Source organism: Balaenoptera acutorostrata, chromosome 3 (assembly GCF_949987535.1).
Source record: "Balaenoptera acutorostrata chromosome 3, mBalAcu1.1, whole genome shotgun sequence".
NCBI classification, from domain to species: domain Eukaryota; kingdom Metazoa; phylum Chordata; class Mammalia; order Artiodactyla; family Balaenopteridae; genus Balaenoptera; species Balaenoptera acutorostrata.
The window spans coordinates 144,954,480-144,980,382 of record NC_080066.1 but is presented as its reverse complement, the minus strand read 5'-3'; the positions used below and the strand labels follow the sequence as shown (position 1 = coordinate 144,980,382).

The window sequence follows — 25,903 nt, the reverse complement described above, 5'->3', positions numbered from 1 at the left end:
CGTATTTTTAATTTTGTTGGAATGTATCACATTCCCTTATTCACCTCCATCCAGAGGAGTTGAAGAGTGAGTGACTGGCATCTTTAATCTCTGAAAAATCATACGTTACAAATACAGTTCTTAACTTCAAAAATGGAAAAAATGATCGTAAATACATTGAATATTTAAAGAAAAATATTTTTCTAAAATATGGCTTTTCCTATTGAGATTTTCCCCATCTCCTTTAATATTAAAAATTGCATTTTCTTTTCCAATTAAAAAAAAGCATGAAAGTAAGAATTTCTTAAATAATTAATATTTGAAACTGAAGTTAAGGTCCATGTGAAACGATGTTTTACTATAAGTCTGGAAGATTTAAAAAGCCAATATAGTTTTAAATCATCAGCATGATTTACAAGTGAAATTCTCTAAAACAGAACCACAGAAATCAGCACATAGAAGATGAAATTCACACTACTGGTGAAAACACTTGGCCACTCAAAACCCAAGAGGAAAAAAGAAACTAAAGCAAGTGGCAGGTACTTGTTACTGACGGGTTGGGGGTGGTGCTAAACTATGGCCAAATCATAGTTTAAATATAACTTTTGTGGTGTGAAAATTTAATGAATATGTGGAAATGGAAGAAACTCAGAAACCAGAGTTATTTCCATTTCAAATGAGGATGATAGTTCTGAGCCACCAGCTGTTTACAGTTCATTGAATGAGGTTCTAGTTGATAGGAGATAATTACCTCTTCCCTGCAGGAGGCAAGTGTTTCTCATTCTACAGACACCTCTGATGAATGGCCATGGGGGTATGAGACCAAGAGAGCATGCCAAGATCAGTTTCGTTTTTAACGATCTCTGGAAACACCTGATTTTCTGCTTTTTCCTATTTAAATATAGGAAAATGTGCATCTTAAAATATACAGAATAAAGTTGCTGGCTATTATTTTGCTTTTATAAGGCACCTTAACCTTAAAAGGAAAACAGAGTGATTATACACAGAAAGTATATATACCATCAATAGTACGAGAAAAGGATGAGCGTGATCATTTCAACTTCAAGCATTTGGAGTGTTAAATTCTATTTACTAATACATTGTTTTCCCCTGATTTAAGTTTCTTTTCTGTTGATGACACATTACCCCATTCATTCCAGCTCCTTCGGCTACTTGGAAACGCCTATCAATTCGATCTTCCCAAACCCTCTCAAATTTGTCTCTTCACTTCCAATGCAAACTGCCACACACCTCAGTATTTCTCAGCTTCAGTACAGTCCTCATATCCTAAACGATCTCCTTGCTTCTAGTCTCTTACAATGAATCCAGTTCAAGCAAAATACTACTTTTCAGATTAATATCACTAAAGCAGCACTCTCATCATGCCACTCTTATGTATAAAAATCTTTCAAAAGCAGGTTGTGACTCCAAAATAGAAAAAAGCTTATGGCATATTAAGCAAAAACCAAAATTCAGAAGGAAATCAATTCTATCCTTACAAATATGTAACACTGGGTAAGCATATTAATAAGAGCTAGAAGAGAACACACACAAAAAATGAAGAGAATATATTTTAAAGGTCCTGGGACTTGGAGTTTACCCTTGATTTATATTTCCCGTTTGTTGTTATAATGGTGTTTATACAATAAATAAAATCGTTCAGCAACCATTTACTGCTTATGCACTATAAAGCTTAACCTGTACCCAAGGACCTCTGCAATCTGGCTCCCAAACCTACCTTTTCCAACCCTCCTTTTCGCACAACCAAAACTCCAGACTAACTAAAATATTCTATTTCTCATTGGGTTCCTGTACTGTTCTTTCCCAGGTATGGACCATTACTTACATCATATGCTCCAGCCAGTATGCTCTTCTCCATTTCTGGGTGTCTAAATCCTACCTAATTATCCTTTACAGCTCAGTTCAAATAATACCTTTTCCACATAGCTATCCCTGACATGTTCCTCCAATGAGCATTTCATCTAATCTCTCACATAAATGCAGCACTTCCTATTTTGCACTGTAGTTTTTGTATGTCCGTGTGTCAGAAGTAGCCCCCTTTAGGGCAGGGACCTTCTTTTAGCTATCTTTGTATTCCACTCAAGGTGTAACATAGAGTCTTTTTGAATAAATATGTAAAATGAGTGAACAAATACTTTCAAAAAGTGAGGGCTAGGAAGACTAAAAACCAACAGCAACTCTTACTTTTAGTTTTATTATGATTCTCCTTTTTTTCACTCAAGTTTATTTCTTAACCTAACCTTCTTACCTGAAGATACGTTATTCTCCGCTGGACCAGCTCTGTCAGATCTTTGGCCTCTTTTTCCCGCCAATCACCTGCTCCATCTGTTTGACTGAGGTAGTATAAATCCGTCATTATAGACCTATAAAAAGCAAACAACATTGTGGGTCTAACTTATTTGTATTTCATCACAGGATTACACAAAGTCATAAGAAGAGAGTCAAATTCTTCATAAAAATTGATGCCCACACTGATGCTGGTACCCATTTTTTATTTTCTATCAAGACTGTGAAATTCAACAGTGTAGTCTCTAGCAGCCGAGATTCATTCCTATAGGAAATCTTTACTGTTGAGAAGAACCTACTCCCCAGCCCTGGCCCCCCGCCCCAGGCCAATTATGTGCACTTATATCCCGACACAGAGCACGTCAGAGATCAGGGGAAAGTGGATACCCATAGCAAAGAAATACGTAGACTAACATAAGGGACAGAAATACATTGGTGACAGCATTTGAATATTACCTTTTTGTTCTCTCTACTGTCACCTCCTGTCCCCTCTTAAATTTCTTCTTCATACTTGGAAAAAGATCAGAGGAAAATTTTGGCACAACTGTTACACAATGGTCGAAACCAAGGGTCAGCAAACTTTTTTCAGTAAAGGGCCAGACAGTAAATATTCTAGGTTTTGTGGGCCTCTGTTGCTTTTGTAGCAGGAAAGCTGCCATAGACAATATGTAAAAAAAAAAAAAAAAAAAAAATGTGTGTGTCTTCCAATAAAACTTTATTCACAAAACCAGGCTATGAGCCAGATTTGGCCCTGGGGCTATAATTTGACAATTCCTGCTCTAAATTAATAAAATGATTGTTAAGATACTTTCCCATCCTGCATAGTAATTTCAATTACAACATGCTGAATTTCCTGCAAAGTAAACTAAAATACCCAGTATACTAGGGAAGAGAAACTTGACGGCTGGTGCAGATGGTTTCATTTATAATACATTAAACAAAAGCTATGACTTGCATTTACCAATAAAGAAAAGTAAAAAGCAAGACTCCTCTCTTTCTCTGACACTCCCTACCAACCTATCAGCAAAACATTTCGCCAAGTTCTGAACAAGTATCAACACTGGCATTGCTACCAACTGAGCCACCACTTTTCTCACCTGAATTGTTACAGTAACCTCTGAACAGGTCTCCCTGCTTCCACCCTTGCCAACCTCTACAGTCTATTCTCAATGTAGCAGCTAGATCCTGTCAAAATATCAGTCAAATGATGTTACTCCTTTGCTCTTATTGAACTGGCTCTTCATCTCAATCAGTCAGACCCAAAGTTACTAATTTGACCTACAAGGCCCCAGACAATATGGCCTCCCTTACCTCTTTTTTTTTTTTAATGGATTTATTTATTTATTTTGATTTTTCATTTTTTTTTAACGTCTTTATTGGAGTATAATTGCTTTACAATGGTGTGTTAGTTTCTGCCTTATAACAAAGTGAATCACTTATACATATACATATATCCACATATCTCTTCCCTCTTGCGTCTCCATACCTCCCACCCTCCCTATCCCACCCCTCTAGGTGGTCACAAAGCACCAAGCCAATCTCCCTGTGCTATGTGGCTGCTTCCCACTAGCTACCTATTTTACATTTGGTAGTGTATATATGTCCATGCCACTCTCTCACTTTGTCCCAGCTTACCCTTCCCCCTCCCCATATCCTCAAGTCCTTTCTCTAGTAGGTCTGTGTCTTTATTCCCGTCTTGCTCCTAGGTTCTTCATGACCTTTTTTTTTCTTTATTAGATTCCATATATATGTGTTAGCAAACGGTATTTGCTTTTCTTTTTGACTTACTTCACTCTAGGTCCATCCACCTCACTACAAATAACTCAATTTCGCTTCTTTTTATGGATGAGTAATATTCCATTGTACATATGTGCCACATCTTCTTTATCCATTCATCTGTTGACGGACACTTAGGTTGCTTCCATGTTCTGGCTATTGTAAATAGAGCTGCAATGGACATTGTGGTACATGACTCTTTTTGAATTATGGTTTTCTCAGGGTATATGCCCAGTAGTGGGATTGCTGGGTCATATGGTAGTTCTATTTTTAGTTGTTTAAGGAACCTACATACTGTTCTCCATAGCGGCTGTATCAATTTACATTCCCACCAACAGTGCAAGAGGGTTTCCTTTTCTCCACACCCTCTCCAGTATTTATTGTATGTAGATTTTTTGATGATGGCCATTCTGACCGGTGTGAGATGATTTCTCATTGTAGTTTTGATTTGCATTTCTCTAATGATTAATGATGTTGAGCATTCTTTCATGTGTTTGTTGGCAACCTGTATATCTTCTTTGGAGAAATGTCTTTTTAGGTCTTCTGCCCATTTTTGGATTGGGTTGTTTGTTTTTTTGATATTGAGCTGCATGAGCTGCTTGTAAATATTGAGGATTAATCCTTTGTCAGTTGCTTCATTTGCAAATATTTTCTCCCATTCTGAGGGTTGTCTTTTCATGTTCTTTATGGTTTCCTTTGTTGTGCAAAAGCTTTTAAGTTTCATTAGGTCCCATTTGTTTATTTTTGTTTTTATTTCTCTCGGAGGTGGGTCAAAAGGATCTTGCTGTGATTTATGTCATGGAGTGTTTTGCCTATGTTTTCCTCTGAGAGTTTAATAGTGTCTGGCCTTACATTTAGGTCTTTAATCCATTTTGAGTTTATCTTTGTGTATGGTATTAGGGAGTGGTCTAATTTCATTCTTCTACATGTAGCTGTCCAGTTTTCCCAGCACCACTTATTGAAGAGGCTGTCCTTTCTCCACTGTATATTCTTGCCTCCTTTATCAAAGATAAGGTGACCATATGTGTGTGGGTTTATCTCTGGGCTTTCTATCCTGTTCCATTGATCCATATTTCTGTTTTTGTGCCAGTATCATACTGTCTTGATGACTGTAGCTTTGTAGTATAGTCTGAAGTCAGGGAGCCTGACTCCTCCAGCTCTGTTTTTCTTTTTCAAGATTGCTTTGGCTATTCAGGGTCTTTTGTGTTTCCATACAAATTGTGAAATTTTGTGTTCTAGTTCTGTGAAAAATGCCAGTGGTAGTTTGATAGGGATTGCACTGAATCTGTAGATTGCTTTGGGTAGTAGAGTCATTTTCACAATGTTGATTCTTCCAATCCAAGAACATGGTATATCTCTCCATCTATTTGTATCATCTTTAATTTCTTTCATCAGTGTCTTATAATTTTCTGCATACAGGTCTTTTGTCTCCTTAGGTAGGTTTATTCCTAGATACTTTATTCTTTTTGTTGCAATGGTAAATGGGAGTGTTTTCTTAATTTCACTTCCAGATTTTTCATCATTAGTGTATAGGAATGCAAGAGATTTCTGTGCATTAATTTTGTATCCTGCTACTTTACCAAATTCACTGATTAGCTGTAGTAGTTTTCTGGTAGCATCTTTAGGATTCTCTATGTATAGTATCATGTCATCTGCAAACAGTGACAGCTTTACTTCTTCTTTTCCGATTTGGATTCCCTTTATTTCTTTTTCTTCTCTGACTGCTGTGGCTAAAACTTTCAAAACGATGTTGCGTAATAGTGGTGAGAGTAAGCAACCTTGTCTTGTTCCTGATCTTAGTGGAAATGGTTTCAGTTTTTCACCATTGAGGATGACATTGGCTGTGGGGTTGTCACATATGGCCTTTATTATGTTGAGGCAAGTTCCCTCTGTGCCTACTTTCTGGAGGGTTTTTATCATAAATGGGTGTTGAATTTTGTCGAAAGCTTTCTCTGCATCTATTGAGATGATCATATAGTTTTTCTCCTTCAATTTGTTAATATGGTGTATCACATTGATTGATTTGCGTATATTGAAGAATCCTTGCATTCCTGGGATAAACCCCACTTGATCATGGTATATGATCCTTTTAATGTGCTGTCGGATTCTGTGTGCTAGTATTTTGTTGAGGATTTTTGCATCTATGTTCATCAGCGATATTGGTCTGTAGTTTTCTTTTTTTGTGACATCTTTCTGGTTTTGGTATCAGGGTGATGGTGGTCTCGTAGAATGAGTTTGGGAGTGTTCCTCCCTCTGCTTTATTTTGGAAGTTTGAGAAGGATAGGTGTTTGCTCTTCTCTAAATGTTTGATAGCATTCACCTGTGAAGCCATCTGGTCCTGGACTTTTGTTTGTTGGAAGATTTTTAATCACAGTTTCAATTTCAGTGCTTGTGATTGGTCTGTTCATTTTTTCTATTTCTTCCTGGTTCAGTCTCGGAAGCTTGCGCATTTCTAATAATTTGTCCATTTCTTCCAGGTTGTCCATTTTATTGGCATAGAGTTGCTTGTAGTAATCTCTCATGATCTTTTGTATTACTGCAGGGTCAGTTGTTACTTCTCCTTTTTCATTTCTAATTCTACTGATTTGAGTCTTCCCCTTTTTTTCTTGATAAGTCTGGCTAATGGTTCATCAATTTTGTTTATCTTCACAAAGAAACAGCTTTTAGTTTTATTGTTCTTTGCTATAGTTTCCTTCATTTCTTTTTCATTTATTTCTGATCTGATCTTTATGATTTCTTTCCTTCTGCTAACTTTGGGTTTTTTTGTTCTTCTTTCTCTAATTGCTTTAGGTGTAAGGTTAGGTTGTTTATTTGAGATGTTTCTTGTTTCTTAAGTAGGATTGTATTGCTATAAACTTCCCTCTTAGAACTGCTTTTGCTGCATCCCATAGCTTTTGGGTCGTCGTGTTTTCATTGTCATTTGTTTCTAGGCATTTTTAAATTTCCTCTTTGATTTCTTCAGTGATTTCTTGGTTATTAAGTAGTGTATTGTTTAGCCTCCATGTGTTTGTATTTTTTACAGATTTTTTCCTGCAATTGATATCTAGTCTCATAGCGTTGTGGTCGGAAAAGATACTTGATACGATTTCAATTTTCTTAAATTTACCAAGACTTGATTTGTGACCCAAGATATGATCTATCCTGGAGAAAATTCCATGAGCACTTGAGAAGAAAGTGTACTGTGTTATTTTTGGATGGAATGTCCTATAAATATTAAGTCCATCTTGTTTAATGTGTCATTTAAAGCTTGTGTTTCCTTATTTACTTTCATTTTGGATGATCTGTCCATTGGTGAAAGTGGGGTGTTAAAGTTCCCTACGATGATTGCGTTACTGTTGATTTCCCCTTTTATGGCTGTTAGCATTTGCCTTATGTATTGAGGTGTTCCTATGTTGGGTGCATATTTACAATTGTTATATCTTCTTCTTGTATTGATCCCTTGATCATTATGTAGTGTCCTTCTTTGTCTCTTATAATAGTCTTTCTTTTAAAGTCTATTTTGTCTGGTATGAGAATTACTACTCCACTTTCTTTTGATTTCCATTTGCATGGAATATCTTTTTCCATCCCCTCACTTTCAGTCTGTATGTGTCCCTATGTCTGAAGTGGGTCTCTTGTAGACAGCATATAAACGGGTCTTGTTTTGGATCCATTCAGCCAGTCTATGTCTTTTGGTTGGAGCATTTAATCCATTTATGTTTAAGGTAATTATCAATATGTATGTTCCTATTGCCATTTTCTTAATTGTTTTGGGTTTGTTACTGTAGGTCTTTTCCTTCTCTTGTGTTTCCTGCCTAGAGAAGTTCCTTTAGCATTTGTTGTAAAGCCGGTTGGTGGTGCTGAATTCTCTCAGCTTTTGCTTGTCTGTGAAGGTTTTAATTTCTCCATCAAATCTGAATGAGATCCTTGCTGGGTAGAGTAATCTTGGTTGTACGTTCTTCCTCTTCATCACTTTAAATATGTCCTGCCACTCCCTTCTGGCTTGCAGAGTTTCTGCTGAAAGATCAGCTGTTAACCTTATGGGAATTCCCTTGTATGTTATTTGTTGTTTTTCCCTTGTTGCTTTTAATATTTTTTCTTTGTATTTAATTTTTGATAGTTTGATTAATATGTGTCTTGACATGTTTCTCCTTGAATTTATCCTGTATGGGACTCTTTGTGCTTCCTGGACTTGATTAACTATTTCCTTTCCCATATTAGGGAAGTTTTCAACTATAATCTCTACAAATATTTTCTCAGTCCCTTTCTTTTTCTCTTCTTCTTCTTCTGGGACCCCTATAATTCGAATGTTGGTGTGTTTAATGTTGTCCCAGAGGTCTCTGAGATGGTCCTCAATTCTTTTCATTTTTTTTTCTTTATTCTGCTCTGCAGTAGTTATTTCCACTATTTTATCTTCCAGGTCACTTATCCGTTCTTCTGCCTCAGTTATTCTGCTATTGACCCCTTCTAGAGAATTTTTAATTTCATTTATTGTGTTGTTTATCACTGTTTGTTTGCTCTTTAGTTCTTCTAGGTCCTTGTGAAACGTTTCTTGTATTTTCTCCATTCTATTTCCAAGATTTTGGATCATCTTTACTATCATTATTCTGAATTCTTTTTTAGGTAGACTGCTTATTTCCTCTTCATTTGTTAGGTCTGGTGGGTTTTTACCTTGCGCCTTCATCTGCTGTGTGTTTCTCTGTCTTCTCATTTTGCTTAACTTACTGGTTTGGGGTCTCCTTTTCACAGGCTGCAGGTTCGTAGTTCCCATTGTTTTTGGTGTCTGTCCCCAGTGGCTACGGTTGGTTCAGTGAGTTGTGTAGGTTTCCTGGTGGATGGGACTAGTGCCTGTGTTGTGGTGGATGAGGTTGGATCTTGTCTTTCTGGTGGGCAGGTCCACATCTGGTGGTGTGTTTTGGGGTGTTTTTGGCCTTATTATGATTTTAGGCAGCCTCTCTGCTAATGGGTGGGGTTGTGTTCCTGTCCTGCTAGTTGTTTGGCATAGGGTGTGCAGCACTGGAGCTTGCTGGTCATTGAGTGGAGCTGGGTCTTGGCGTTGAGATGGAGATCTCTGGGAGAGCTTTCGCCGTTTGATATTACGTGGAGCTGGGAGGTCTCTTGTGGACCAACATCCTGAACTTGGCTCTCCCACCTCAGAGGCACAGCCCTGACACTGGATGGAGCACCAAGAGCCTGTCATCCACATGACTCAGAATAAAAGGGAGAAGAAAAAGAAGGAAAGAAAGAAAGAAGAAGATAAAATATAACAAAATTAAAAAGTTATTAAAATAAAAAATAAAAAAATGTTTTAAATAAAAAATTTTTTAAAAAAAGAAGGAAAGAAAGAAGAGAGCAACCAAACCAAAAAAACAAATCCACCAATGATAATAAGTGCTAAAAACTATACTAAAAGAAAGAAATTAAAAAAAAAAAAACAACAGACAGACAGAACCCTAGGACAAATGGTAAAAGAAAGCAATAGAGACAAAATCACACACAGAAGCATACACATACACACTCACAAAACGAGAAAAAGGGAAAAATATATATATATCGTTGCTCCCAAAGTCCACCTCCTCAATTTGGGATGATTCATTGTCTATTCAGGTATTCCACAGATGCAGGTTACATCAAGTTGATTGTGGGGATTTAATCCGCTGCTCCTGAGGCTGCTAGGAGAGATTTCCCTTTCTCCTCTTTGTTCGCATAGCTCCTGGGGTTCAGCTTTGGATTTGGCCCTGCCTCTGCGTGTAGGTTGCCTGAGGCCGTCTGTTCTTTGCTCAGACAGGACAGGGTTAAAGGAGCAGATGATTCGGGGTCTCTGGCTCACTCAGGCCAGGGGAGGGAGGCGTACGGAACGCGGGGTGAGCCTGCGGCGGCAGAGGCTGGCGTGACGTTGCACCAGCCTGAGGTGCGCCGTGTGTTCTCCCGGGGAAGTTGTCCCTGGATCACGGGATCCTGGCAGTGGTGGGCTGCACAGGCTCCCGGGAGGGGAGGTGTGGATAGTGACTTGTGGTTGCACACAGGCTTCTTGGTGGCTGCAGCAGCAGCCTTAGTGTCTCATGACCGTCCCTGGTGTCCGCGCTGATAGCCGTGGCTCGCGCCCGTTTCTGGAGCTCCTTTAAGCGGCACTCTTAATCCCCTCTCCTCGCGCACCAGGAAACAAAGAGGAAAGAAAAAGTCTCTTGCCTCTTAGGCAGGTCTATACTTTTTCCTGGACTCCCTCCCGGCTAGCTGTGGCGCACTAGTCCCCTTCAAGACTGTATTCACGCCGCCAACCCCAGTCCTCTCCCTGCGATCCGACCTCCGAAGCCCGAGCCTCAGCTCCCAGCCCCCGCCCGCCCCGGTGGGTGAGCAGACAAGCCTCTTGGGCTGGTGAGTGCTGCTCAGCACCGATCCTCTGTGCGGGAATCTCTCCGCTTTGCCCTCCGCACCCCTGTGGCTGCGCTCTCCTCCGTGGCTCCGCAGCTCCCTGCCCTCCGCCACCTGCAAAGGGGCTTCCTAGTGTGTGGAAACCTTTCCTCCTTCACAGTTCCCTCCCACTGGTGCAGGTCCCGTCCCTATTTTTTTGTCTCTGCTTTTTCTTTTTTCTTTTGCCCTACCCTGGTACGTGGGGAGTTTCTTGCCTTTTGGGAGGTCTGAGGTCTTCTGCCAGCGTTTAGTAGGTGTTCTGTAGGAGTTGTTCCACATGTAGATGTATTTCTGATGTATCTGTGGGGAGGAAGGTGATCTCCACATCTTAGTCTTCCACCATCTTGAAGCTCCTCCTCCTCCCTTACCTCTTTGATCTCATCTTCTACTACTGTCCTCCTTGTTTACTCTATTTCAGCCACATAGTCTTGTTACTAACCCCTGAACATGTCAGCCATGTTCCTACTTTAGGACCTTTGCATTTGCTCCTCCTTCCCCTGGAATGCTGGTTTCCGAGATACCCATCCACATGGCTCACCCAAATATCCTTCAAAATTTTGCTCATATGTCACCTTCCCCAAAAGGCTATCCAGACTATCTCACTTAAAAATTCAACACCCAGTCACCATCACATCTCTTGCTTTTCCTTCTCCTCTTTCCCTGCTTTATTTTTCTCCAAGCAATTATCATCTTCTAATATATATCATTTACTTCTTTATTTTATTATCTTTCTCTCCCTACTAGAATTTAAGCTCCATGGCAGCAGGGTATTTTTCAAACTCCCCTCCCTGCTCCCAAACCAGCATTTAGAACAGTTCTGATCACATAGAAAAAGTTCAATATATATCTTTGAATAGATAACTGAATGAAAAAGTGGCAAAAAATTTTCAAGAATTTTAGATGAGATAATATTGAGAATTTTTACCTTTCACAAATCCAATTTTGTGCTAGAGAATTTCTGGGAATAATCCTTAACTAGTAATAACTCCAGCTTTACCCCTTCTCTGCACTTTATATTAACTCTTCTGTTCAGGGAATGCTTATAAGTCTGTGTTATTTGCTTGTGAAAATTATAAAGTTAGAAATTTATTTCTATTTATCAGAAAGTATACAGCTGTCCCTTGAACAACTCAGGGGGTAGGGGTGCCGAACCCCATACATAGTTGAAAATCTGCATATCACTTTTGAATCCCCAAAAACTTAACTACTAATAGCCTACTGTTGACTGGAAACCTTATTGATAACATAAACAGAATTAACACATATTTTGTATGTTATACGTACAACAATCAAAATGTTATGCACTAACAAATATCAAAGTAAGGGGTCTGGAGTACAAAAATGTGGACTCTGTTCATTGTAAATATGCAAAGTCAGAAAGATTTTGAATCAGAGGAAAAAGAGCTTTGAGAGCCAGACAGATCTACCCCTCAGTTTGGGATCTAACTCTTACCAGCTTTGTGTCCTAGGAAAGTTATTTTGACATCTCTGAGACATAGTTTCTTCACTTTAAAATAAGGATTATAAAACCTTCCACACAGTTTTTAAAAAAGGATTAGTGATAATACAAACAAAGTAGTATATGTGGTGGCTGCTTGCTACAGACTGAACATCTGTGTCTCCCCCAAACGCATCCATTGAAACTTAATGCCCAGTGTGATGGTATTCAAATGTGGGGCGTGTGGGAAGTGCTTAAGTCATGAGGGTGGAGCCTTATGAATGAGATTAGTGCTCTTGTAAAACAGACCCCACAGAGCCTCCAGCCCCTTCTACCGTACGAGGGCACAGTGAGCAGGCACTGTCTATGGAGCAGAAAGAGGGCACTCATCGGACACCAAATCTGCCAGCACCTTGATCTTGAACTTCTCACCTTCCAGAATTGTGAGAAGTAAATTTCTGTTGTTTACAAGCCATGCAGTCTATGATATTTTTTTGTCATAGTAGCCCAAACAGACTAAGACATTGCTATTTATGCTAGAATGCCTCAGAGAGTTGCTTCAGAACTTTTACCTTGTGTCTGAAGAGTACCTGCTAATAATTCCACAGCTAAGAGGAAAGATCCGTTGGGTATGAGGGTGACAGTAATATATGGGACTGATAGCCAGTCAGAAAAATGACCCAATACTCAGTGCCTCATAGCACCCTGAAGAAAGGGATTGATCAGTGAGGACTCATTTAACAGATGATGAAACCAGCCCTCAACAACTGTGATTTATCTAGGAGTACATGACATAGTCTCAGTTCTCTTCTATTTCTGGTTTTTAACTAGATGATAAACCATTTAGGAGCAAAGCAATGGAAGCCCACTGGAAAAATAATTAAAGTCTTATTTACTATCATAGAAAATCATCAGAACTACAAACGATTAACAGAGAATACCTGATAATAGCCCCTTTGAATAAAACAAAACTATTAATAATATACAAATAAAAATTCAAAATCATGGCCACAGTTTAGAATATTCACCCAACTAATAGTGGAACAGCTTTATACAATGCTTTGGGATAACAGGGTCGTCTGTGAAGCATTTCAGGCATTTGTTCAATGTGTCATCATTATCCATGCACAGGACACTTCACAGCTTGACTATTTCCATATTTACCCTTTTAAAATAGGACAAGAGTCTAATATGTGATGCTTTACCTGTTTTTATATGTATTATTCCCACCTAAGATTCAAAACATTTCTTTCATGAAAAAGAGTAATTTTAGTTGGAAAAACCATATCTACAACTTACTGCCTGCTTAAGAAACTAACTTACAGTCTTACACACTGAACAGAGGTTCAAGTTTTTTTCAGATTATGAAACTGAGGCCCCTATGGGCTATTATGTAGCCTATGGTATTATTTTATAGTTGCTGGGGGAAAAGTTACCACTCATGAAATTGTGTGAGCTGATCATGGAAACACAGGAGATGTCTTTCCTTATAATGGTGTTACAGGGCTAAGCTGAAGTTTAGTTAAATTATTTTCTCAGTCTTATAGGCCTCTTTTCCATTACTCTCATCACACCCATTATTTTTCACATTTCATAGGTTTCATCATATCCAAACATGGTCATTTGCTTTTTCCTACCCACCAGATAGGAGTGATCACAAAACTTGTTGAAAGTCTCAAATTTAAATAGCAGCATTGTTTCTGGAGATGTAGTACAGTGGGATAAGTAACCAGGCTATCAGCAAATGCCTGTTGAAGGAATAAAGGAAATTCAATATGCTCTGTATGGCGTTACATTAAATTAAAGATACACACACACACAGACAAATAGCACTACATTCCATGACAATCAGTATATAGCCCCAAGCAGGTAAAAAACTACATTAGGTGTAATTTAGAGGGGAAAATTCTCTGAAATATATAAATTGGCATGGTTTATGCTTTCATGTCATAGTAATCAAGCCATCACTTTACCACTGGGAATGAAAGCTGATCTCTGTATATTTTAATAAATTAGAAAACATAAAAGTGAATGTTTTTACCAAGTTACATCACTACTAAGTCTTAGCAATCAATTGTTTCTATTTATCCCAATATCTGTCAAGAAAGTGGAATAACCAGTCTTATAACTAGAAGACCAAAGACCAAAAAAAATACACTAATTTTTTATGATAATGCAGTCAGAGTCACAGTATAAGTCACTCTATCCCAATGGTCAACTAAAATTAAGCTTCCTTTGTAAAACTTTTTTCTTGGCCTCCCCACTGGAGACCATGTAAGGAAGACAAGCCCAGGAAATGACTTTAAATTCAACCTACAGTTGACCCTTGAACAATACCGTTTGAACTGTGCGAGTCCAGTTATACGCAAATTTTTTCAATAAATATCGGAAAAATTTTTTGAGATTTGACACAATTTAAAAAAACTCACAGATGAACTGCATAGTCTAGAAATATTGGAAAAATTAAGAAAAAGTTAGGTATATCATGAATGTATAAAATATGTGTAAACAAATGGGACCTAATGAAACTTAAAAGCTTTTGCACAGCAAAGGAAACCATAAACAAGACAAAAAGACAACCCTCTGAATGGGAGAAAATATTTGCAAATGAAGCAACTGACAAAGGATTAATCTCCAATATTTACAAGCAGCTCATGCAGGTCAATAACAAAAAAGCAAACAACCCAATCCAAAAATGGGCAGAAGACCTAAAAAGACATTTCTCCAAAGAAGATATACAGGTTGCCAACAAACACATGAAAGAATGCTCAACATCATTAATCATTAGAGAAATGCAAATCACAACTACAATGAGATATCATCTCACACCGGTCAGAATGGCCATCATCAAAAAATCTACAAACAATAAATGCTGGAGAGGGTGTGGAGAAAAGGGAACACTCTTGCACTGTTGGTAGGAATGTAAATTGATACAGCCACTATGGACAACAGTATGGAGGTTCCTTAAACAACTAAAAATAGAACTACCATACGACCCAGCAATCCCACTACTGGGCATATACCCTGAGAAAACCATAATTCAAAAAGAATCATGTACCACAATGTTCACTGCAGCTCTATTTACAATAGCCAGGACATGGAAGCAACCTAAGTGTCCATCATCAGATGAATGGATAAAGAAGATGTGGCACATATATACAATGGAGTATTACTCAGCCATGAAAAGAAACGAAATGGAGTTATTTGTAGTGAGGTGGATGGAGTTAGAGTCTGTCATACAGAGTGAAGTAAGTCAGAAAGAGAAAAACAAATACAGTATGTTAGCACATATATATGGAATCTAAGGAAAAAAAAAAAAAGGTCATGAAGAACCTAGTGGCAAGACAGGAATAAAGACACAGACCTACTAGAGAATGGACTTGAGGATATGGGGAGGGGGAAGGGTAAGATGTGACAGAGAGAGTGGCATGGACATATATACACTACCAAACGTAAAATAGATAGCTAGTGGGAAGCAACCGCATAGCACAGGGAGATCAGCTCTGTGCTTTGTGACCACCTAGAGGTGTGGCATAGGGAGGGCTGGAGGGAGGGAGATGCAAGAGGGAAGAGATATGGGAACATATGTATACGTATAACTGATTCACTTTGTTATAAAGCAGAAACTAAACACACCATTGTATAGCAATTATACTCCAATACAGATGTTAAAAAAAAATATGTGTAGATACTAGTCTATCCTTACATAGGCATAAAGGCATTAAATTCTATAATTTAATATAAAATTAATAATGTGTTAGTTTTCTTACTATTTTATAACTTTGCTTGCAAAGAATTACATTACCATACAGTATGCCTTCCTCATAACTGGAGAAACTGCATATCAGCCGATCATCGGCTGATAGGTAAGTGTTTTTTTAAATTTAACTATGTTTCCAATACTGTATTATGAATATGACTGTAAAACTGTATGCCATAAAAATTTTAAAACAATTCATTTATTAGTGTATAGGCTAGGCTACCATGAAGCAATCATATTGATTACACTACCTCCTTTAAAGCAATCATTGCTGTTACAGGTATAATGCATGTATTTTTAAAGCTGAACATGAATGAATTTTTTTCATGTTATCTTTTCATTTTTGCTTTCTAATGTTAGTAATACATATAATATCTTCAGTGTTTTGTATCATATAAGACAATATAGATGTAGGTACTGACAGACAATTCATCTTGTAAACAGAGGACATAAACTTCCAGTATAATAAAGATAGCACAGTGCTGTAAATGTATTTCCTCTTTTTTATGATTTCCTTAATAACATTTCCTTTTCTCTAGCTTACTTTAAGACTACAGTATATAATACATATAACATACAAAATATGTGTTAATCGACTGTTTATGTTATCAGTAAGGTTTCTGGTTAACAGTAGGCTACTAGTAGTCAAGTTTGTGTGAAGACAAAATTTATACGTGGATTTTTTACTGTGCAGTGGATTGGTGCCGCATTTTCAAGGGTCAGCTGTAGTTCTTTGCTAACCCAATAATGTTTAGACATTACCATCCTGCAAAATTTGTCACCTTTTAGCCAAAGACATGAGGATAATCAAACAGAAAGTTTCAGTTGTGGCCCATTACTGGGAAACATGGTGCCTGAAAACCATTCTACAGAAATTCTGGATTTTCAGTGACTCCATTCTCAGATCAGATCTCCTAGAGGTATCCCTCAAGCTGGTAATCTGGATGTCTTGGTTTTGACTATGAAGATACCAAAAAATCTAGGACGTGGGTGGTGAATCTAAAGGCCTGAGGTATTAAAGCCTGGGAAATACAAACCCAGGCAAAGTACCAGCAGAATAGTGCTATTCATTTGAGGGTAGAATACACATGCCTGAAGATAAGTGATAGACTAGACCAATATCTATGACTCTAAGAGAAAGCCAGCTATGACAGGCATCAAAACTTCTTCTTCAAAAACTGGGCTACATTTATGTTCTTTGCATTTTCTGTTAATTTTCCTATTTTTATACCTTAATATTCACAGAACTTTTTTAACATGTTCTAGTCTGTCTCAATTACGCCAATGAAGAACCACAAGGAGAGTATTTTGCTTATACCTGATTCAAAATGTTGAAGAGGGAAGTTCCCCCTGAGGGCCAGCACAGAGCAGATATAATTCAAGGAAGAAAAGCCCAAGGTGAAGGAACTGACATTTATTAAAGTAAATGTGACTAAGGGAGGCTACACCACAGAGCCTAATCCATAGGTAAATATGGATCAAGGGCAATACTTCGGTTTGCTCCTGGGGCAGAAGTAAGCAGTGCAAAGGATAAAAATGTGACCAGGAGACAGATAGGCAGACAATGCTCCCACTGCCTCCCATGTTGTCTCAGGGGGAATTTTAGAATACCAGCATTCTGACAGCTCACATGGGTGGAGAGGAGTCCAGAAGGGCAACAACAAAAACAGCTCATACCACCACATAAGGCAATAATTATGCTATTTGGTGGGTGATGTCCACTAGGCTTATGTTTAGGCTCCAGATCTTCCTATTGAGCACTGTGACAATATCCCCTTACCTGTGCCTTCCTTGGAGGATCTAAGAATTTTCTATTTGTATCCTCTTACAGGATTTTCCTTGTGCAGGTCTGACTAGAGTCTACCAGAACCTACAATGTGTCAGTGACTGTGGAAAGTGTTTTATATATTTTCCCACATTTAATCATCACAATGCTGTAATACAGCAATTATATCTCCACGTGTAGAAGAGAAAAATAAAGCTCAGAGAAGTATTTAGCAATTAAGAGAAAGGATTTTAGAATAGAACAGCTCTGCCACTTACTTGCGTAAGCTATCTAAATTCTCTAGGTCTGAGTATAACTTTATTTATAAAATGAGGAGGCTATCAATATTACTATGTTGACAAAATAAGATAATGAATGGAGAGCCTTTATCACAGTGACTGGCATGTAGGAAATCCTTAGTAAGTAGTTATTTTTAATGTCAAAATAATTCTTGAGTTTGGAAACCACACCCAAGGAGATGTAAGGTGGGGGCAGGCAAAACAGAACTAGGGCCACAAGATGAGACACACTTTTGCACCTGCAGGTTCTCCTCCCAAAGCAAATTTTATTTTAGGGGAGAATGTTCCCTTACGCAAGATGGAGAATCACAATCTGGCTGATAGAGACTAAGTGATAAGAAGAATAAGGACCACTTCATATGACAATGTCTCCCTTTGTCCAAGGATATTAAGAGAAATGTTCTAGTACCACTTAAAAATAAGCCTGGATTCCTTAGTAGAAAAACAATCATACAAAAACATTTTGTCCAAAGGAATTAAAAGCTGGAGAACGAGTATCTACATTCCAGCTTAATGTAAGAATCAATTAAATCACACATCAAAGAAATTAAGTGTGTATGTAATGAAACGAAAAACAAAGAATAATAGATTTGAAGGTTCACAAAACTATTCAAGAGTGAAAATTTCAATTCTTGGACCTTTCAAAGACAGTTGAGTAGAGGTTACCTTATAAAGAGAGTGAAAACACAAGCTACTGGACCACAATGGTTATGACCAGCAATTCTGATCAAATAGATCCATAAGCTATTAACCTACCAATCTTGCCCTATAACCAGTCAGATATTGTACCCCTTATCTGATTTGAAGTGCTTTTGTTACATAGTCCCCTACACACAGTAGCAAAAAGCCAATCAGCTTAATTAGCCATAAGTATCATTCATCATTTTGGAAACACAGCTGATCTCAGTCTTAGCAAAGCTGCTTTACATATTACTGATAATGAGATGATGCAAACCAGGCAGGAGTGATGAGATTGCTACTTTACTAGATTGTTTCTCAAAAGTTTCAGTCAACTTAATTGAGAAATAGCTCATCAGGCCTGTGAGCCCTCCTGTCCTTTAATAATTAATATAATTTAAAATAAGAAAGAAGCAACTCCAGTAACTATTTCATAAACTGGTGTTTGACACCATAAAGATGACAAAAAGAGCCAAAGCTACAATGATTAAGTTAAATGTATCTCTGGACAACCAAAAAGCGTGATAAGACAAACTTTCCATGATACCCTCAGAGGTTGAGGGTCAAATCTATGAGGCTGTAAATCCAAGCACTGAGCCTACAACTACTACATAAATAATAAAACCATAATGACAAAAATAATCACTCTCAATTGCTGATTTCCCTCTTGCTATTTCAAAGAGACAGGCCAGGGTCAATTCATTATCAATGATATCAAAAGCACCAGGTAAATGTGACTGTATTACTAAGAAGTATGGTCACATACAATCATTAGAATGAAATCATCAACTGAAAAATCAAATAATACTAATGCTTGAGATCAATACAGCAGGTAATAATAATATGCTACTCTGTATTTATTTATTATACCATCAGCCCCTCTAAATTCTTAAAAATCCTTCTAAAAGACAGAATATTACTAATTAACTAGCAGTTGATCACCCAACTGTAGCAGCAGGCAGGGATCAAGCTCTACTAGATACTAGCTCTCAAGTAATAGGCTAATCAGGTCAATAGCATTTTGCTAAAAATCTCAGGTGAGCTGAATCCCATATCAAGTATGATATTTGGCATCCAAGCTGCATTAATGACAGGTATTTTGAGTAATGAACAGTGGGAGCCACATTCTAGAACAGAAACATGGTCCCCTCACTAAAAGGAACAGCATCAAGTGGGGAGCAAAAGAAGAGTCTTTCCCCACAGTTTACAGATAGGTCCACTAATCTATAGAGAAATATGATATTTTCCAAGAAACCTAGACAACCTCTATCAGTGGTGAACACATAAAAAGAACCAGGGATTCTGTAGAGCCTTAGTTCTCAAAGACCAGCAACTTCAACATCACTTACGAATGTGTTAGAAATGGAAATTCTCGGGCCTCACTCAGACCTACTGAATCAGGAACTCTGAGGATGGGATTTAGCAACCTGTGTTTTAAGAAGCTCTCCAGGCGCTCTTGATGCCTTGCTGAAGTTTGAAAACCACTACAGTAACAACAATGACACACAAAATTTCTCAACAATTTTGGCTTCCCTACTTTCTAATTTACCTATGTGTTGCGAAGAGGCTGTTGTGAGATATGCCTCTATTTATCAGATGATAAGTATTGCATTTCAATATCTTCAATAATATCTATGACCACGACTTTACAAGTTAAAATGCTTGGAAACTAAATTTTTCTACTTAGTATGACAATTGAGGACATTAGCAATATTTGTGATTTACTCAACATTTAGTTTTTTATATTAGGGTTCTAGGAAATTTATTTAGAAAATAAATAAGAGTTCTGCTCCTAAAATTGACTTAGTTAAAATATACCTTCCATAATAACAGTGCAATAAACCATTCATATTGTTCACACATATAAAAAGAAATCTAATATACACTAATAAACATATATAAAAGGATTTCTGATTTATATACTTTAAGTATGGTGTATTACCTTTTGAAGAATTAAGATGAAAGATGTGCAATTTTACTTACCACATTAAGCTATAAAGGTCTAAGAGGCAATAAAAGCTGAGTATGAAAGATGTGTAAAAAGTAAGGATACATTTTTTTTCCTTTTCAATATTAAACTGAAGTCCCAGTTTTGCCGGTAAAGCAAGTAGGTAGATTGATTCCAAGAGCTCAGGGTCATCAACAGAAAATAATATTCCGTATTCACTTTACTCTCTCTCCTCTCCTTGCAAGGAGAGTAGCACCATGGAATAAGACATAAGATCTAAACCAGTTCTCTGACTCTAACAACCTTAATAAGTTTATGATGAGGCAACGTGGGGTTTTTTCCCTCAATTTTAACAAATTTTTAGATGCATTTAAGAAACTATGGAGCAAACAGTCCACAAAATGTAAACAAACGATTAGATGTATTTGGTAAGCAACAGTATTTTTTATCATTCACATTCAATTAAAAGAAAGTCCATACTTCATTGCTTAGAATCAGAATTACACTCCAAATCAGAAACATTATGATAGTTTTATTTATTATGATAGTTTTAGATAGTTCTAAAAACATTATGATAGTTTTTTAGTGATTCATGTATAACTGAAGTCTCAAGACTACTTTTAGATACAGGAATCACTTAAATCCTCCAAAGCAAATCAAACATGAAGTCAAGGGCACTGAGTACAAAAATCCTTCTATGTCAGGTTTTCTTCCAGTCCCACCATGCTTCCTATCAGCCCATTTCCTTCCCTATATATCCTTGACTTCTAACAGATACTCTCTGTTTTGCAGAACCCACTGTTAAAATTAACTGGAGCTTCCAGTTTTATTCAGAGGTAAATGACTTTACTCCTATAACTTGCCCTTCATACCTTTTGGGATTCTCAATTACAGGAGAATATTTTTACCTCAATTATTTAATTTTCTTTAGTTGCATAATATTCACAAATCTTTCACTGGAACAGGATTTTGTTTTTACAAAGAGGTACAAAGTAGAGTGTGAAATAATCAAAGAATGCACATACATGCTTCCCCAGCAAATAAAAAAGACATAACTTACTGAACGCTAACTAAATAATGAGTGCTTAGTACTGCAGGGTAGAGAAGAAACTGAAGTTAGAGTTCCAGTCCTCAGGAGATTACACTTTGTCAGGGAAAAAAGCCAAATTACTACAAAAGAAACAATGATGCCCATTTATGAAAGCTGTCCTCCCAGGAAAATACAAGTCCTCAATTACTTTTGAGTCCCCCCATCTCCCTACATTGGATCAGTTACCAAGTCCTGCAGCTTCTATTTTGCATGCATTTATCCCTTTCTACTCCTACTACCAACTACCCAGGTCCAGAAGCTCATTATCACTTATTTAGACTTCTGTAAAATCTTTCTCATTTCCTGACAACAGATTTTCCTTCACACGGCTCTCAGAATGAGCTTTCTAAAATGCACCAGTAAGTCTTGTATCCAGAATAAATGAAAAATGCTTATAGCTCAATGAAAAGAAAAAAAATTCCCCCCAAATTAAGCATGTGATTTGGAAAAGACACTTTACCAAGGATGATATATGGATGGCAATTAAGCACTTTAAAAGATGCTCAATATCATTAGTAAGGAATTGCAAATTAAAACCGTAATGATATACCACTACACTCCTGTTGGAATGGTAGGAGGAAAATGTAACAATTGACAATACCAAGTGCAACAAGGATACAGAGCAACTGGAAATCTTACACACTGAGAATACAAAATAATACTACCCTTTGGGAAACAGTTTGGTGATGTCTTACGGAATTAAACATTCACTCCATACATCAGCAGTCCCCAACTTTTTTGGCACCAGGAACCGGTTTCATGGAAGACAATTTGTCCACAGACAGGGTCAGGGGGAGGGGGGTTCAGGCGGTAATGCAAGCGATGGGGAGAGGCAGATGAAGCTTCGCTTGCTTGCCCGCCACTCACCTTCTGCTGTGCGACCCAGTTCCTAAGGAACTGCCATACATGACCCATCAAACCCACTCCCACGTGTTAATCCAAAAGAAGTGAAAACATGTTTCCACAAAAACGGGTATGTTAACATCTATAGTAGCTTTATATATACATAATCACCAAAAAATGGAAAACCCAAATGTGCTTCTACTGGTGAATGGATAAACTAACTGTGGTAGGTCCATACGATGGAATATTACTTAGCAATAAAAAGGAATGAACTACCCTATACACAAAACAACATGGGTGAATCTCAAATGCATTATACCAAGTAAAAGAAACCACACTCAAAAAACTACATAGTGTGATTGCATTTACATACAATTCTGGAAAAGGTAAAATTATTGGGGCAGGAGACAGATTGGGTGACTGCAAGGGACTGGTGTGGGGGTGGGGCGGTGCTGACAATAAAGAGGCAGAAGGAATTTTCTTGGGGTGGTAGCAGTGTTCTGCATCTGGATTGCAGTGGTGGTTACAAAACTATGAGCATGTGTCAAAACTCACAGAACTACAGACTAAATTATGTACATTTTACTGTAAATAAATTATGCCACAATAAAGTTGATTTAGAAAGGAAAAAAATGAGGATCAGTGTTTCTATCAGAACAAAGTTCTAAGATAGAAAGAAACCCCTTCTGAAGAAACAAAAGCCCATAAATTACTTCTCTATAACGGATGTCTTTCTAAACCAAAAAATGATGAGTGATTCAAAGGGAAATCTGAACAAGAAAATTGACAGACTCAACCTCTAACTGATTCTTCAGAGAATACAGACTTTCAGTCCAGAGACAACTTGTACACTATGATTTGGGCAAGTGTAAAAAGAAAATGGGGATTTTTGTGTACTGTAAAAATCACCAGAGACAAACAAAAGTCTGTTTTAATTTTAATTCTTACACTTATCTTGGAAATTACCAGTAAGACAGCATATTCTACATACATACAAATCCTCTCTATTTGTACATTCATTACTTTAAAGGTTATTTCTCTAATGTTTGGTTGTCCTTTGCTCATTATTTGTATCACTGCATTCTAATCTGGCTGCCTGGAGTTAAATTACTACCCTGCAAAGTTGTATCCCAAGTTCATTATAATTTCTGCTTAAGACAGCAAAAGAAATCGACTTGGATATTTTGGGTACCTTTCCTTTTTTGTTTTCAGTGAAATATTATTATTTAACATTTACTAAAAGGTAGTGTCAAGAAACATAATGTATTTAAACCAGAATTCAACTCACAAAAAACTTAACATTGATTTACATCAACTTTTCAGGGCCCAACATTTTTCATTTGTACATGTTTTCCAATTTCTACATATAGTCACAAAATATATGCACAAAATAATTTATAAATAATTATTTTAATTTGGAAGAGACCAAACAATGAAATACTCAAGTAATTAAATCACTCAAACTTTAAAATTAAACATTCTATCAGTAGTCAAGAGCCAAAATTATCCTTTAAATACCATATAGTCTGCCCAACTCAAATCCTCTTCAGATCTACACTTTCCTATAAAACTGCAATAAGCAAAGCACACAAGCACACAGTTCCAAATAACATAACTTTGGTGCCTAGAATAAGCTTAGGGTAGAGAAGCATTAAGGACAGAATTAGTATTTGGTCTAGTGGTCTAAGTATGGCTTGATTGCAAGCTAAGCTAAAAATTTCAAAGGGACTGCCAAATCTGTGGCCTAATAAGTCAATGCCCCTTGAAATTTATGCTATCTTATTGCTGTACATTCACTAATGCTAAAATGATTCCAATAAACTGACAGATTTTATTTGTAATTTCACTTAAAACAGCAGAGCAATATTTCAAAATCACTACAATATTGCTGCTGATGTTAATATATATGAATCTGTTGGTTGTGGGTAATTCTTTTCCTCTTCACAGTGGTAGGTTGTGTTAATACAACAAGTTTTCTTCTATTGTTCACTAATGAGATAGTAATTGCCATCAGAATCCTACTGGGAATACAGACTTGCATAAATAATAGGCCTAAGGATAGGTTTTACATATCTATAATGATTCTCGGATACATTTTGTTCTGCATGAACACACTGGCACCGAAATGTGTCCTTTCCTATGGAGGATAAACTCCATATTTTCAGAAATGTGCAAACAAGAGAAACAAATTTAACTAGGCAGAGTTCAGGTTCTTCTTTCTAACAACTAAATGGAAGAGCAATTAACAGAATGCTCCTTTTTATCAAAAACTTATTACCCTTTCACTAGAAACCCTAAAAAGTTGCTATTTTAAAGTTTTCAATGCTTCAGTTAGAAACATAACTGGCAGCCTTAGTATGAGTTCCAATGAATGTACTGTAATGTAAAACTGTACACATCACTTCAAATATTGGTTGTATAATAAGGAAGTTTAAAGAAGATATTTTAATGCATTGTTGGCTGACACCACTATCTTCTGAGTTTATTTAGGGTATAAAGATTTCTAGAAATTCATTTAAAATAATATTTTCTGCTGATGAACTACATTTGGCAATTATTGTCCACTGAGCCCTCAGGTACTCTACTGCTTCTAAACATGGTAGGTATCATTTACCATTCAGCAGGGAAATTAACAAAAGTTCCCATTTCCCATTCTTAGATTATAATCTTTACTAAACCCCAAAAGAAATGTAAATGTAGTACCTTTCATGATGTCCCAAATCTGACAGAAATTCATCTGCATGTCTTTGGAGTTCATTTCCTTCTAAATTCTTTAATTTCTTCAACTCACTTTGTAGAAAAAACCAGAGCTCTTTAGCTCCATTTTCAATCCTCCTCCTTAGGATTTCGTGATCCTTCCCTAGACCTGCAGTCAAAGAATAGAGAGCATCAGCATTTCCAACATTTTGATGAAAGGAAATTTTCAATTATTTGTGCTAATGTCAATATATTGAAGAGGAAAAACAATGTTATCATTACCTACCATTTCTAGTTTGTTTCTTATAATTTTCAATCTGTTCTTTGGCCTTCACAAGCTGCTCTTCTAAAGCACGAACCCTTCCTGAAGCTGGGCCCTGATCAATGGGGCCTTCTGGTATTCTGTAGTTCAAGGAAGAAAATGTAAACATTTAGCTTATAAATTATGCAAGAAAATACATATTTACTTTGCAAAAACATTATTTATTGGTAACTCTAGAAGTCACTGGACCATATCATATATTAGAAGTACCAAATGAAATTTTCTCTCCAAAGCTATAGGGTAAGATGTAAACACTGGAATGAAACTGAACAAACACAGAAAAAAATAATCTAGCTCATAGATGTATGATCTTCTAGGAATTAAGGAACCTTTAGAACTCTCTCCTAAAAACTTTCATCATACAACTTAGAATAACACCATCAGTGGCAAAGTGATCAATTCTTCATTAGTGCTGAGAATAACAAAATTGAAGGAGAGGGTGACAAAAAGGCTTAAAAGGAGTAAGAAAGCACATAACTGAACCTGTGTCTATGTTCAAATATCAAATGCAAATTATTTCTAAATTAATTATAATATCAGATATAAATCTGTGTTCCGATTCATGAACTCATGACCTTAGATTACTAAGCATGGGTTTTATAAAGAAGGGA

General features: G+C 37.0%; 1 protein-coding gene across 6 annotated transcripts in view; it reads right to left on the bottom strand.

Annotated features, from left to right (window-relative positions):
• The window catches only part of FUT8 (fucosyltransferase 8), a 324,235-nt gene that overhangs the window by 83,917 nt on the left and 214,415 nt on the right, over positions 1–25,903 (bottom strand). For all 6 annotated transcript variants that reach the window (XM_007184302.2, XM_007184304.2, XM_057543954.1 and 3 more), the window contains 3 exons: positions 25,257–25,372; positions 24,977–25,139; positions 2,249–2,363 (listed from right to left, as the gene is read on the bottom strand). In XM_007184302.2, coding sequence (XP_007184364.1) covers positions 2,249–2,363; positions 24,977–25,139; positions 25,257–25,372 — 394 coding nt within the window. The remainder of the gene's footprint in view (positions 1–2,248; positions 2,364–24,976; positions 25,140–25,256; positions 25,373–25,903) is intronic.